The 13,843-nt window shown below is 37.9% G+C and overlaps 1 protein-coding gene across 7 annotated transcripts in view; it reads right to left on the minus strand.

Moving 5' to 3' along the window:
• Nucleotides 1-13,843, minus strand: part of EGF (epidermal growth factor) — a 94,842-nt gene that overhangs the window by 34,847 nt on the left and 46,152 nt on the right. For all 7 annotated transcript variants that reach the window (XM_036025296.1, XM_036025300.1, XM_036025274.1 and 4 more), the window contains exons 8-13: nucleotides 10,462-10,584; nucleotides 9,437-9,562; nucleotides 8,172-8,308; nucleotides 5,636-5,784; nucleotides 1,836-1,940; nucleotides 168-391 (exon numbers count right to left, since the gene is read on the minus strand). In XM_036025296.1, coding sequence (XP_035881189.1) covers nucleotides 168-391; nucleotides 1,836-1,940; nucleotides 5,636-5,784; nucleotides 8,172-8,308; nucleotides 9,437-9,562; nucleotides 10,462-10,584 — 864 coding nt within the window. The remainder of the gene's footprint in view (nucleotides 1-167; nucleotides 392-1,835; nucleotides 1,941-5,635; nucleotides 5,785-8,171; nucleotides 8,309-9,436; nucleotides 9,563-10,461; nucleotides 10,585-13,843) is intronic.

Here is a 13,843-nt window from a genome sequence, read left to right on the forward strand (position 1 = left end):
GAGCTCATATCCCTTCAGAAGTCTATCAGCCTGCTTGTCCTTATTCCTGTCTCACTGTGTGGTGAAGAGCGTGTGTGCCCCTGTGCATGTGTGTATAAACACATTTTATATTTAACACTCATCAACTCTCAGGTAAGATAAAGAAACCCCCCATCCAAAAGCCTCACCTACATCGTTCTGGGCAAGTCTTTGGCGTTTTGAACCATCCAGATTGGCCATCTCAATCACAGACTGTTTGGCATCGCACCAATACAACTTGTCAGTTAAGAAATCAATTGTTATTCCACTGGGCCAGACCAGCCCAGAGCTAGCGATAATCAGTCGGCCAGTGCCTCGAAGGGAAGAACTTTCAATTCGTGGATTAATCCCCATATCAGTCCAGAATAATCTCCTTTAATCAAGAAAGCATACAACAAATAAAATTTGCACAAAATTCTCCCATTCTTTCATCATTGGGAATGTCAATTTAAATCACTTTAGGATAAACTAAGCAATATAGAAGAAAGAAGTATAGCACTGTATGTTGAACAAATAATTTTTCCAAAGCAAAAGCTTATATTTTATAGGTAGACCATCTTGGACAGGAACTGATGAACTAAGGCTCAGGTCATTAGATTAAAAAGGAATTATTAATTTTAAACACTGCAGACTATAACTAACTGAAAATGTATTCAAATGCATACTCTTAAATTAGCATTTCATGCTGCAAAAGGCAATATCTTGCTAGCTTGCCCCTCTGCTGTGCAAATGTAAAACTCACTGTGTATGTAAAATGGCAACATAAGGGAAAGAGCATATTTATCTATTATCCAGTTTCATATACTGTACTCAACTAACTTGGTTAATATTAAGTTCTGCATATCACATCCTATAACAGTGCTGGGAAACATTTCGTGTGGTCAGTATCTTTTCTCTAGACTGCTTAGAAATAGTTATAGTCTCATTCTTTTAATCATGTGGCTGGCTCCATATCAATTATCAATTATTACCAATATACATTTTTATTATTTTTTTAAGATTTTATTTATTTATTTTAGAGAGGGGAAGGGAGGGAGAAAGAAAGGGAGTGAAACATCATTGTGTGGTTGTGTCTCATGTGCCCCCTACTGGGGACCTGGCCCACAACTGAGGCACGTGCCCTGACTGGGAATCAGACCAGTGACCTTTGATTTTCAGGCCAGCACTCAATCCACTGAGCCACACCAGGCAGAGCAATTATTACCAATATATTATTTCTCATAGACCATCGTAATAAAAGAGAGTTCATTTTTATCTTTGTTTTTTAAAATGTAGGAAGAAACTGGTGATTCTCCTTAATTCTCTGAACCTAAACCAACATTTGTCACTAATTAATATCAAACAACATAGAATCTTCTAATCTTTTATGATTTTTATTTCTTCTTGTCTAAATCTAAAAATGACCAATCATTTGAACTCATCTTATGATTTTTCTGAATAGGATTAATAAGTCATACAATCTAAATGTTTTCTTCTACTCAGGAATGCAATAATGTAGCTTTTAAGGAAAGCAATTTATTGGGCTTATGTCTAATTGATTAATAAATTACAGCCCCTTTCTTTTCAGAAAGAAATTGAATTTGAATAAAATGAAAGGATATCTAGACAATAACATTTTCATATAAAAATAGAAAATGAAAAGATTTAAAAATGAAGATATTATGGTAGCCACATCATTTCTGAAAATGTGGACAAATCTAGTGGATTTTCTTCATTTCTGATTGCACTGATCACCTGCCATCTTAGTACAGATTTTGGACATTTACATTTCAAATGTGACGGCTGCAGAAAGGCATCTGAATTTCACAAATACCTACTTGGCCATTGGATGAACAGCGATTCCTCGTGGCTGAGAGATGTTCTCCTTAATGATTATTTCACGATGTTTTCCACTTAAATCACTGCCTTCAATGACAGATTTCCTAGAATGTATGTCATATAAAGGGGCTTGTTACATTAACTTTATTTTTTAAACAAAAATACTCTGTTTCCTTGTTTCTTACTGAATGCAAAGACAGGCATTCTGAACTACCCCCTTGTGTGGTGTGCACACACACACTCATGTCCTGATCAGGACCAAATGCCCATCTTTACCAAATACCAATAGAGACCCCAGGGGATGAAAACGCACAGTGAAGGGTAAGTTAAGAGGGGACTGTGTCAGTGGCCTGGCAGGGATGAAGCCAGTAGTGTAAATCCCACCACCCCTTTCTGCTCACAACCTGCCATCTCCTCTGGAGCCAGTGGCCGCCAGCAGGTAGAAGGAGCCAGCCTCTCAGTCACAGATCCCAGGGCGGAGAGAGAGTATGCCTCCCAGGGCCACAGAGACAGCCGCACAAGGACAGGAAAGGGTATTTATGTTGACTTCAGCGATCTCCCACAGGATACTTAGAAAAATAAGAGTACTAAGCTATTATTTGCTAAACTTTACATTAAAAAAATAACTCTTTGGAATCAGGCAGAGAAGGAAATTCTTGTTTCCTAATGCTTCCATTTATTTGTGAAACAACCCTTTATTATCAGACAAATATTTACTGAGCAAGCACTACTGTATATGTGAGGGATCTGCTGAGGCACTAGAGACACAATAGCCTGTCTCCATCCTTATTGACCTCCTAGTTGAGAGGAGAGCCGGGGAGGGAGAGGGGAGGGAGAGGGAAGGTGAGTAGACAAGGAAAGAGCACCCTAAGCAGAGGTCTCAGCAGGTGCCAAGTCTAAACGAGTGTGGAACAGTCATAATCTCATGTTAGAAAGTGCACTGTGGCGTTAGTGTAGAGGGTACAAGGCAGGCAAGAGATGATGGTGACTGATGTAGGGCAGTAGCAATAAGATGGAGAAAACTAGGTGGAATCAAATGTGAACTTCTATCCTGTGAAGCTGACCTCGTTGTGGGCCTGTGGGGCAACCTGGGCTTCTGAGCAGCCTCTGGAGCAGACAGAACCACAGGCAGAGGGGTGTAAGCAGCAGGCACCCCTTCCCCCCAGGGGCTTCCCATTCCCTGTTTCCCTACTGAAACTAGAGAGTGTAACTATCTTTAACACATTCAACAGACAGCTGCAAAGGCCTATCTTGTTCTTGTGTGCTGCCTGCTGGCCCTGTTTCCCTGCTACAAATTAGATAATATAACTTTCTTGAAGTCACTCAGCAAACATCTGAGAAGAGCTTACCCCCTTGTTCTTGTAGGTAATGTCTGCATGAGGCAGCCTTGCCCAGAAGAATGAGGCAGGACCATTCTCTCTGGCTGATGCTATGAAATGCTAAGGAGACCTTCTGCAGGTGGCTTATTGGAGCCATTTATTTCTAGCCACTGGGTGGGGAAGGGATTTTATAGATTCCTCCTCACAGGCTACAGGCAGGAAGGAGGTAAAGGTAAGATGACTCAGGCCCTGTGTTGGGTCAAATGTGCTTTACAAGCTTGTAGTTCAGGGCAGTGGATAATTTTTAAACCACTTATATTCCAGTGCCATTTTTAAAAGATAATTTTATTCCCAGATGAAATGGTTGTCAGAAGGGTACTGCTGGGTAAAAGGTATTTTTGAACTCAATGTGTCAAAGTCACTCAGCCACAACTGTCACTGTGCCTGTTCCCTGGCTGGGAGCGAAGGCATTCTGAAGCAACTTGCCTGTGACTACTGGCTCTGTGCTCACTGTGACATCATCTCTCAACTCTCACTGTTTTGGGCAGGGGTCAGGTGGTGAGAACTGAGACCAACATAAACTCCTGACTCTGGAGCTGTTCGCTCAACACTGTACTTTTCTGTGATCCAGCCAGAAAGCAGATCTCAGCCTGCAGCATGGGTAATGAGAAAGCCAAGAGGAGTGCGGACACTGGGCTCACCGGAGTTCAAGCACAACCTTAATCTAGTGGAACACCTTTCTCTTTGTGTCCGCTCCCTGACTGGTCCCAATGTCACTGGGACCCTCTAAGACCTACACCCCCTCCAGGGTGAGAGTTGGCCATCCAGAAATCTGGAAAACTGGAAAAGTGACTTTTACCTCATGATAGTTTTTATCTCAAAAAGAATGAACAAATAGATATATATTTTCCCCTTCTTGATTCTTTTTTACTGGGCAATTGACTTTAGGAATCAGGATTCCTAGTACTAAATAATAGCATTGCCAGTGAAATTATCAATTAGCCTCCTTCCTATTGTTGGTAGGTGTTAATCTGAATCTTGTCTTTTCTGAAGCCAATATAAACTAGAAGCATCCACTCTGGTTCTTTTATTGGTTACGAGTTACCATATAATCTAGTATCACAAGCTTGGAATCTCAGTTATTTAAATCCAATTTCTAGCTAATATCAAGCTTTTCAAACTATAAACCTTTCATTTCCAGATAAATTAAAGGTTTTCGTTTAGCAGCTGCCTTTGGAGGAAAGAGTACTTAAGAAAGGCATGTTATTACTGAAGCCAGTGAACTAGGGACTGCTTCTGGGGATGCGCTGCCTGTGTGTATGTCCTGAAGGCATCACCTTGGCAGTCGGTCCCATGGTGCTGTGAATCAAACACTGGTAGAATTAAAGGTGCCAAGCAAGAGTGGGAAATATGAGGAGACCCGGCACCCTTAGAGGGGTCGACAGCGACTGACATCTGCTGTCCTGATCAACATTTATGCTTCTGAGGACAGCTGTGTACAAGCTCTGTTATTATGCACAGCTGACATTTTAAATGTCCTTTTAAGTCAGTTCAAAACAGAGGAGGCCATTATTATGATTTTGAGCATTATTACAACTGAAGCAGAGTTTCATTTGTTGTATGACTCTGGGTGGAGCGCACTGCAATCAACTGTGATAGGGGGAGGCAGTACCTGTCGGTGATTATTAAAAGCATAAGTTTTGGAAGTTGTTGTCCTTGAGTTCAAATCCCAGATCCACTACCTGTGGGCTGCTTGACTTTGATAAAGTTATTTTACCTCTTTGATTCTCAATTTTTTCAATCTTTAAGTTGGGGATGAGAAAACATCTTTTGGGACCTGGATGGTATCATAGATATAAAGTTCTTAGTGCAGTATCTGGAGCATTTCAGTTAATAAATAAACACCCAAAGAATAAAAGAATGGAGGTATGGTTAAATAAACAAAAGAATGAGTGAAAATATACTCACTCTGGTATAGATATGCCATGTTATTGATAACTGTACATCACATCATACATCTGGCTCATTTTTAAAAATGCGCCCATTTCCATGGGTTATCCAGACCAAAAGAGAATTTCTGGAACATAGAAAGCCTGTCTGCAAGCATATAAACCTGTTTCCTGGGACTTCTCCCTCCATGTTGGCACAGCTGATTTCACAGATGTGAAACCCCAATTAACTCTCCTTTCTTTTAACTTAACATGATTGATTGGGTACCAGATGTTCAGATTAGCCACCATTTCACTTTATGGTTTTAAGTGACTCTCAGAAAATATCATTCCAGCCCAGAGTATCTCTAACACTGCCCTGTGAGGTACTCTGAGGTTAGCATCCTCTCTTTCCAAAGCAGGGGAGTGGGCTCTCACAGCACATGTGGGGCATTTTCCTGTGTTCAAAGTGGAGGATGAAGCCAGCAATATTACCTACCCCATCACTCCTATCCCACATGGCTAACAGGAACATACCCAACAGGAACATACCCTCTGTCTGTCCAATAGAGTTTACGGTCAATCCAGTCCACAGCAAGACCTTCTGGAACGCCTACTGCTTCCTCGATAAGCCTTTCTCGCTGGGAACCATCCATATTGGCTCTCTCTATCCACTTCAGGGCCGTATGGGCAAAGTATACCTACAAAAGAGAACATAGGCATTTCTGGAGGATTTGTTTTAAAAAGAGAATATGTGATACAAATGGGGTGATTATCATACAGTGGAATTGTTAAGAGCTTGGCTTTGGACATAGATATACATGCAGCTGAACTTCAACTATGCTGCTTCCCAGATACTTGTAAACTTAAGCAAGTCAGTCAATATCTCAGAGTCTCAGTCTCCTCATTGGTAAAATGGGCATAATAATACCAAGTACATTAGTTTTATGTATAAAACTCCTTAGGGGGGACTGGAAGAAATTAGCCAAAGAACATATATGCATATATGCATAACTTACGGACACAGACAACAATGTGGTGAAGACTGGGGTAGAGGTTGGGGGCTTGGTGTAGAGGGAAAAGGGAACAAGGGAAATGAGAACCATCTGAAATAGTGTCTACAATCAAAACAAACAAGCAAACAAAACAATAACAGCAACAACAACAACAAAACCTCCTTAGCCCTGTGCCTGGCACGTAGTTCTATTGTGACTGGGAACTTATTCATCTTTGATCATTGGTCAATAACAAAGCCATTGTACTTGAACACTAGGCTCCTGCAGCCTGGAAGGGAGCAATGGCTTTCAGTTTAATGGGAACTGCATGCTGGGCTGTGTCCTCTCTGCATGGCCCACAGCACCCTGCTTCACTGAAGTCAAGGGACACAGGCTCTTCCTTGTTTGATTACCTTGCCAAGTCACTGAACCTCAATTTTTTCAACTGTAAAAATAATGAAGTTAAGCTAAATATTTGCTAAAGTTTTTTATCTCTAACTTTATCTAATTGCATTTTAATTAATCCATATTGGATATTATCCAACAGAACATACCTTGCAGGTACAAAGGTTTTTTTCAGTCTAGTATGCAGACTATCAAATAGGTACAAGTATTTCATGAAAATGTTAAAAACTGCTATGGGTGAGCTTGCAGTTTAATAACAGCTTATGTGAGATTTTAACTGTGAGTACACATATGTACATAAACCTATAATCGATAAGAGTACTCACAAAATGGTAATTCATTAAATAATGGGTTAGAACCTTTCTAGATAAAACAGAAGAGACTCTATTTTATAATATAAAATGGGTGCTTCTCATATTCAAAAGCAGTCCACTACAGCATGGCTTCTCAAATTGGAATGGACATACAAATCCCCTGGGAATCTTGTTAAGATGCAGACTCGGCTTCAGCGGTCGGGGTAGAGCCTGAGAGTCTGCAGTTCTAACAAGCTCCAGGTGGTGTGAACACCGCGGGTCCTGGGAGCACGGTTTGAAACCAAGAAAATAAGAGCATTGACCAGAAAAATTAAAAATGTCCATACAACTTAAAGTTCATTCTAGACTTCTTCTTCACCTACTTGTAAAAATACTGTGCAGGGAAAAGACTAGTTTGGTAATAAGTGAATCTTGAACTGAGTTTTTCTATTAATTTTTTTTCTGCTAATATAATTCTTCCATGGAGTCATATAGATTCAGCTCAGGGAAAGGAAAGACGAATTGTTCGCTAGTGTTTAATGACTCAACTTCTATTGCAAAAGTAGTTATAGTTGGCCATTACTTATACCAAGTAAACACAGAATCAGTTTGCTTCCTTCATTTGTGGCCATTTACCAGACTGCCTCAAATCAAGAAAAAACAAAGACACAAGGTTTAAAATTCTAAGAATTAATCTAGTAATAACTAATAAGAATGGAGGGAAATTAATAACTATGTAAATTCATAAATATGGGTGACAAATCCCCAAAATATGCTATAACATATTATTTAAGAACATTCTAACTTAGCACAAATACAACTAACAAAGATCACATAGTCAGCTGATTGGGTTCAAAATGTAAAAATTCTAAGTTTAATACAAAAAAATTCATGAAAAAAGTGATTATTATGTAAATAATTTCATGAGTTAGACTACTATTCTCAAATGAGCCATAAAACTTAGGTTTCCTGATTTTCATGGTTAAGAGGCCACTGAATCCCCTCCCTCAATGACATATATCAAATGCAAATTACTAACTCACAATTCCTAAGCCCCACCCCGGCCTCCCATTCCTCCCTATTTATGGGCTTCTCACCACGTGTATGACACTGGACCAGGCTACTGTCATCATGTGCAGAAACAAAACTAACTTGAGATCCTGCTCAATCATCTCTAATAAAATGGCTGAATCACATGAAGAACCAGGGTTATGATAACAGAAAATCCTTAACATTTCTCAAATGATGTTTCAATGTCTATATTTAAATTTTTCTGTGCCTAAGGGTTTTGAGCTTAGCAGAGGATTTTCAAGTAACCCAGGTCATCCATTAAGAAAAAATTCTCTACTTTGTTCTTAAAGCATGGCCACACCTGTTCAAGTGACAAAATCATACCTTATTTTCCACAGGGTCATGATCGAGGGCAAAAACCACTCCCATCTGTTGGGTTAGCAGGGTTACATAGTCTGTTCCATCAAAATGCATGTGTCGAATATCTTGAGAATTGGCAAACAGCAAAAACGGTTGTGGTCCTGAATACCAAATTCAAATACGGTTCCATTTAAAATATGCCTTGAAAGCCAAGAGGCACTTGTGACTCTTCCCTTTCATTGCGCCCTCTTCCTTAATTTCTGCAGTAGTTGTTTTCTTACTCTCCTACCAGTGTGCGTAGGTTAAGACAGGCAGAAGAAGACAGACAGGAAGAGTTTCTCTTCTGTGAGGTAACATAGTGGCAGAATTTCATCACTGGATTCCTCCCTGTCTAGAGGCCTGCTTTTAAAATGCAAATTACTTAGAGAAAGAGCCAGCATTAAATAACTAACACCAGAACTAAATGATAGATGTTGTAGTGCTATAATCTCCCTGATTCACACATACTGAAGCATGTTAATATTAGCATATTGTATTAATCCATGTCCAAATAAATACCCATCTCTGGGTTGAGCACTTCTAAAAGGGAAGCATGATTATTTGAGTTAATAACAAGACCCTTGTTAATTTCCAGAGCTCAGATTATGGTATATTAACCAAGGCCCTGGGAAGTTCAGAGTATTGAGCTCTGGCTAAAGCAAGCTCTGCAGGCTCATCATTATGTTAATGTTATCCCAGATTACAAGCATGATGAAATGTCAGGAGAGATGAAATCAATTTGGTATAAATCTAGGATTTCCAAGGCTGTTGAGGACACAAGAGATGTAACATCAGCAGATGAAAAACTAGTTGAAGCATACCACTTTATATTAAATTTTGACATGAAAAATAAACAAAATTTGTTGAAGTATTATTATTATTACATTCACTGGAGAGTTGAAAGTCAAATCAATCAACAAATATTTATTCAATTCCTCTTAACTATAAAGCGTTGAAATCTATTCTGGTCATGACTTTCACATATACTGGAATACCACACTTGATGTTATAGCAAGTCTTTGCTGAATGCTAAGTAACTTCTGAATATTCCTCAAAAACATGATTATTATTTGTATGTTTATTATATATCCTATTAATACTTATAATGTAATTTGCTTCCCATTTCCAAAAATAAAAATATCAGATGTTCTATCCAGAGGCTAAAAGCAATTTAATGCTCTATCTTTCTAAATGCACTGTTATCTTCACACACTTTTGCAGAGACACACTCAAGCACCCCCAGCACCAACCTGAAGCTGCACAGCTTTTTCTGTCCAGTTGCAGCTCATACCCAGGAAGGCAACCACATTCCCAGGATACTGGGCTGAGAGAAAGGCAGAGTTGGCTACATCCACCATTATCAGGTGATGAACAGCCTACAAAAAACAATGAGGTAATGATGCTAGGTGACGATGCTATATCATTCAAAAATACAACAATTATCTATCAGAATATTGAGATGAGCCAAGTATATATTGATTTTTAAAAACACTTCCACAGTCATTCATACTGTTGCAATCAAGTTGTTTTTCAGAGATTAGAAGCAAAATGTCACTATACCCCACTCCCCTGTAACCTAACACCTTGAAGTTAACCCTTTACACCCCAATGGCCCTTGTCCCTTTGTTCTACCACTGAGTTCAAGAATCTGTGCATTGGCAGCAGGTTGGAATACGAAATACATTTTGATGAGTTTAGCAATTAGTCTAATTCTTCCTAGTAAGTAATATTTTTATTTCTTTCTCACATTTTTGGCCTCTTGACTTCTTTTACTTTCTTTATTTTTATTTTTGAAAAGCCTCACATAAGTCTTCTGCTAATTTACTGTTACATCTATCCCTCTATACGCTTAGCCTATGAAGATAAAGGAAAAGAGGTATTTAAAGGTGTGAGGAGCAGGCTAAGTACTTGCTTCCACCATCTGCTTAATCCTGGCTGCAAATCCAGGAGACAAGGTATCATTAACCTCTACAGATGAAGTAGCTGAGACCAAGAGAGAGCAGTGACTAGTCCAAAATAATACTGCCAGTAACTGGGAATGTTCCCTCAAGGCTGTATGATTTCAAAGTCCTGGCTCATAACTTCCACACTGTGTTATTTAAAAACAAAACAAGCAAATGAAAAAATATAATTTAAATCTATGCTAATCCATTGCATAAATATCTTCCAATGTGTAATGTTGGAAAATTTATTCTTCTTTGCCAGTAATATGCGAATTTCAGCCATCACTTAGGGAATAAATATTTTCAAACAAACAAATGGTAAATAAACTTACCACTACATGTTTTTCCATCTGTCTTAAGCACTGAGCCTTCTGGGCAGAAACACATGGGACCATCTGAAGTCAGAACACAGCCATGGCTGCATTCAGATGCATTGCTTGGACAGGAAATTAATTCTAATTAATGAAGAATAAGGTCACGATTAATGTTCAATCAGATTGTAGAAACTGAGTAAATTTAGTTGCCACTAAAATATTATACCCTAAAAATAGTAAGTAAAAATTAAACATTTACGAATTACTGTGATAATGAAGATATAAAAAGAAAGAAAACAATTTCAAATCTAAGAAACATTTTTAAAAATCCCTAATTTTAGAAAATGATTCTAGTTTCCTGTAAGTTTCTTTCATGTAAAATAATATTTTTAAAGTTATTAGTCATCAAAATTCCAAAATATTTTAAATGGAACTTGAGTGAATGATTCTCAAGTTCATCTGGAAAACAAATTTTATGTGTAGGGAAAACTAAGAACATTATATAACTGTGGTGAGGTGTAGGGAGATAATAGGAGACTCTTAACAAATACCAAAATGTATTATAAAGAAACAATAATTAAAGTAGTAGGTAATGATTACAGGAAGAGACAGAAAGGATATTAAAAACAAGTATAAAACTTATTTTAGAAAAGACTCAAGTACACATAAGAATATAGCATGTGATTAAAGTATTGGGTTGGCCAAAAAGTTCATTGTTTTTTCCATACAATGGCTTTAGCAGCACTTAGTTGTCTTTAACTTCATTTGAAACAACTTAACAACTTTGGTAGATTGTATTGTGATACCTGTCATATCAGTGTGCATTAAAAAAATCAAAACCAGTGGATTTTCATGCAGCCATTTTAATATTGAAGATGGAAGGAGATATGCAACAATTTAGGCATATTATGCTTTATTACTTTCAGAAAGGTAAAAATGCAACTGAAACACACAAAAAAGGATTTGTGCAGTGTATGGAGAAAGTGCTATGACTGATCAAACATGTCAAAAGTGGTTTGTGAAGTTTCTTGATACTATTGACATTTTGGCCAAATAATTCTTTGCTATGGAGCTGTCTGATTCACTGGAAGATGTTTAGCAGCACCTCTGGCCTCTACACACGAGAAGCCAATAGTGGCAGATAGCTGATATACTTAAAATATCCAAATCAATAAAGTTCTTCATGAAATGAAAAATGTGTCTTTTATTTTACAGAAACAATAAATATTGGATTGACTCTTTGCCAACCCAATATTTTAAATCATTGAGCATGTGAAAGATGATCCAATAAATGGATCCATAAAAATGGATAAAGAAATAACTGAGTAATGACTTGAGGGAAAAGTTAAATTCTTATTCTATAATATACAACAAAATAAGTTGCAAGTAAATCAAACATTATAAGGTAAAATACATACTACAGAAGTTTTAGAAGTTGGACAATCAAGTGAGATTGTGTGTGTCGTGCTTGGCACACAGTGGACTCCATAACTTATAACATCACACACTTAAGTATATTTTCCAACAGGGAAACTACATAGTTTTAGAAGAAGGGCAAGTTCCAAAGACAGGCACAAAGGTCATAGGTAATTCCCAAGAAATTCATTACCATTTATTCATTTTTATGTGACTGATTTCATAAGCACATTGAGATCCAGACTGGCCTATGCTTCATCATCTCTGAAGCAGATCTAGACAATATACATCATCTTATATGTTTACTTAGCTTTTCCTTTGTACTTACTAGACTTGTAGACTCTATAAGAATTCTGTAAGAAGGTATCTGAGTACGCAATTCTAAATTGGAGTTGAAAATATTCATATCAACTCATAACACACTTAAAAAACAACAACAGTGCCTTCGTAGCTCTGATTCCAAAAAGATTTAGAAATGATAGTAGTAGATTATGTTCTCTACATACAATTTCTTATCTAAAGGAAGCAGTATACCTTCAGAGATTGCTAAATTCATGTCTAGGACATAGAATACACAAGACAAGCCTGGAAAATATGTGCTACAGATAAAAAGGAAACTATCAAAGACTACTGGGGTCCAGAACCCATTTTCAGAAGCTCCCACTGGACAAAAGGAAACAGTTTGCTCAGCAGTAAGGATAACAACCACAATAGGTGGAGACACATCAAAATTGTTGCAAATCGAATATTTATCCTATCTTAACTGTATGAATTGTATCTTGCAGTAATCAAATAGTTGATGAAACGTTTCCTTAAAAAGGTATTACAATTAATAATTAAGAGTTAATATTAGAACTAGCTATCACCATTTGAAATCCTTGATGAAATAATAAATCTAACCCTGACCAGTGTGGTGCATTTGGCTGGGCATTGTCCCTCAAAGCAAAGGGTTGCTGGTTCTATTCCCAGTCAGGGCATATGCCTGGGTTGTGGGTTCAATCCCTGGATGGGGCGTGTATGAGAGGCAGCAGACTGTTGTTTCCCTATCTTTCTCCATCCTTTCCCCTCTCTCTAAAAATAAATAAATAAAATCTTCAGAAAGAAAAAGAAATAATGAATCTAGGAAGTGATTGGTAATGGCTGCTGTAACCATCCCTGAGAGACAGCTGGGCTCTTTCTTGCTCCTCCCCCAGCCATCTTGGCAGCTTCAGCGTGCCATTGGTTGGTGGAGGTCCTGCACAGAAGGAAGGCAGGAAGATGGTGACTGAAAAGAAGACAAAAAGTCACTGGAGTCAACTCTCACCTCCAACTCATTATAAAAAGTGAAAAGCCAAAAACACACAATGGAGAAAAGAAAGTGTCTTCAACAAAGGTGCTGGGAAAATTGGAAAGCCACATGCAAAAAAAATGAAACCAGATTACAGTTTGTCCCCCTGTACAAAAATTCATTCAAAATGTATCAAAGACTTAAATATAAGCTCTGAAATAATAGAGTACATAGAAGAAACATAGCTACTAACTTATGGACCTTGGTTGTAGTGGACATTTTATGAATTTGACCCCAAATGCAATGGAAGTAAAGGCAAGAGTAAATGAATGGGACTATATCAAACTAAAAAGTTTCTGCACAGCAAAAGAAACTGACAATAACAAAAAAAAAAAGCAACCAAGTGAATGGTAGATGTTATTTGCAAACAACAGCACAGACAAGGGGTTAATATCCAAAACAAATAAAGAACTCATACAATTCAACACCAAACAAACAGATAATCCAACGGAAAAATGGTCAGAGGCCTGAACAGACACCTCTCCCAAGAAGACATAGAAACGGCTATCAGATATATGAGAAGATGTTCAACTTCACTATTAGGGAAATGTTAATCAAAACTACCTGTTAGAATGGCCATTATCAACAAGACAGGTAATAAGTGCTGGAGAGGTTGTAGGGAAGAAAGAACCCTTTTTCACTGCTGGAAGGAATCTT

The sequence above is a fragment of the Phyllostomus discolor genome, chromosome 1 (assembly GCF_004126475.2).
Source record: "Phyllostomus discolor isolate MPI-MPIP mPhyDis1 chromosome 1, mPhyDis1.pri.v3, whole genome shotgun sequence".
In the NCBI taxonomy this organism is placed as follows: Eukaryota; Metazoa; Chordata; class Mammalia; order Chiroptera; family Phyllostomidae; genus Phyllostomus; species Phyllostomus discolor.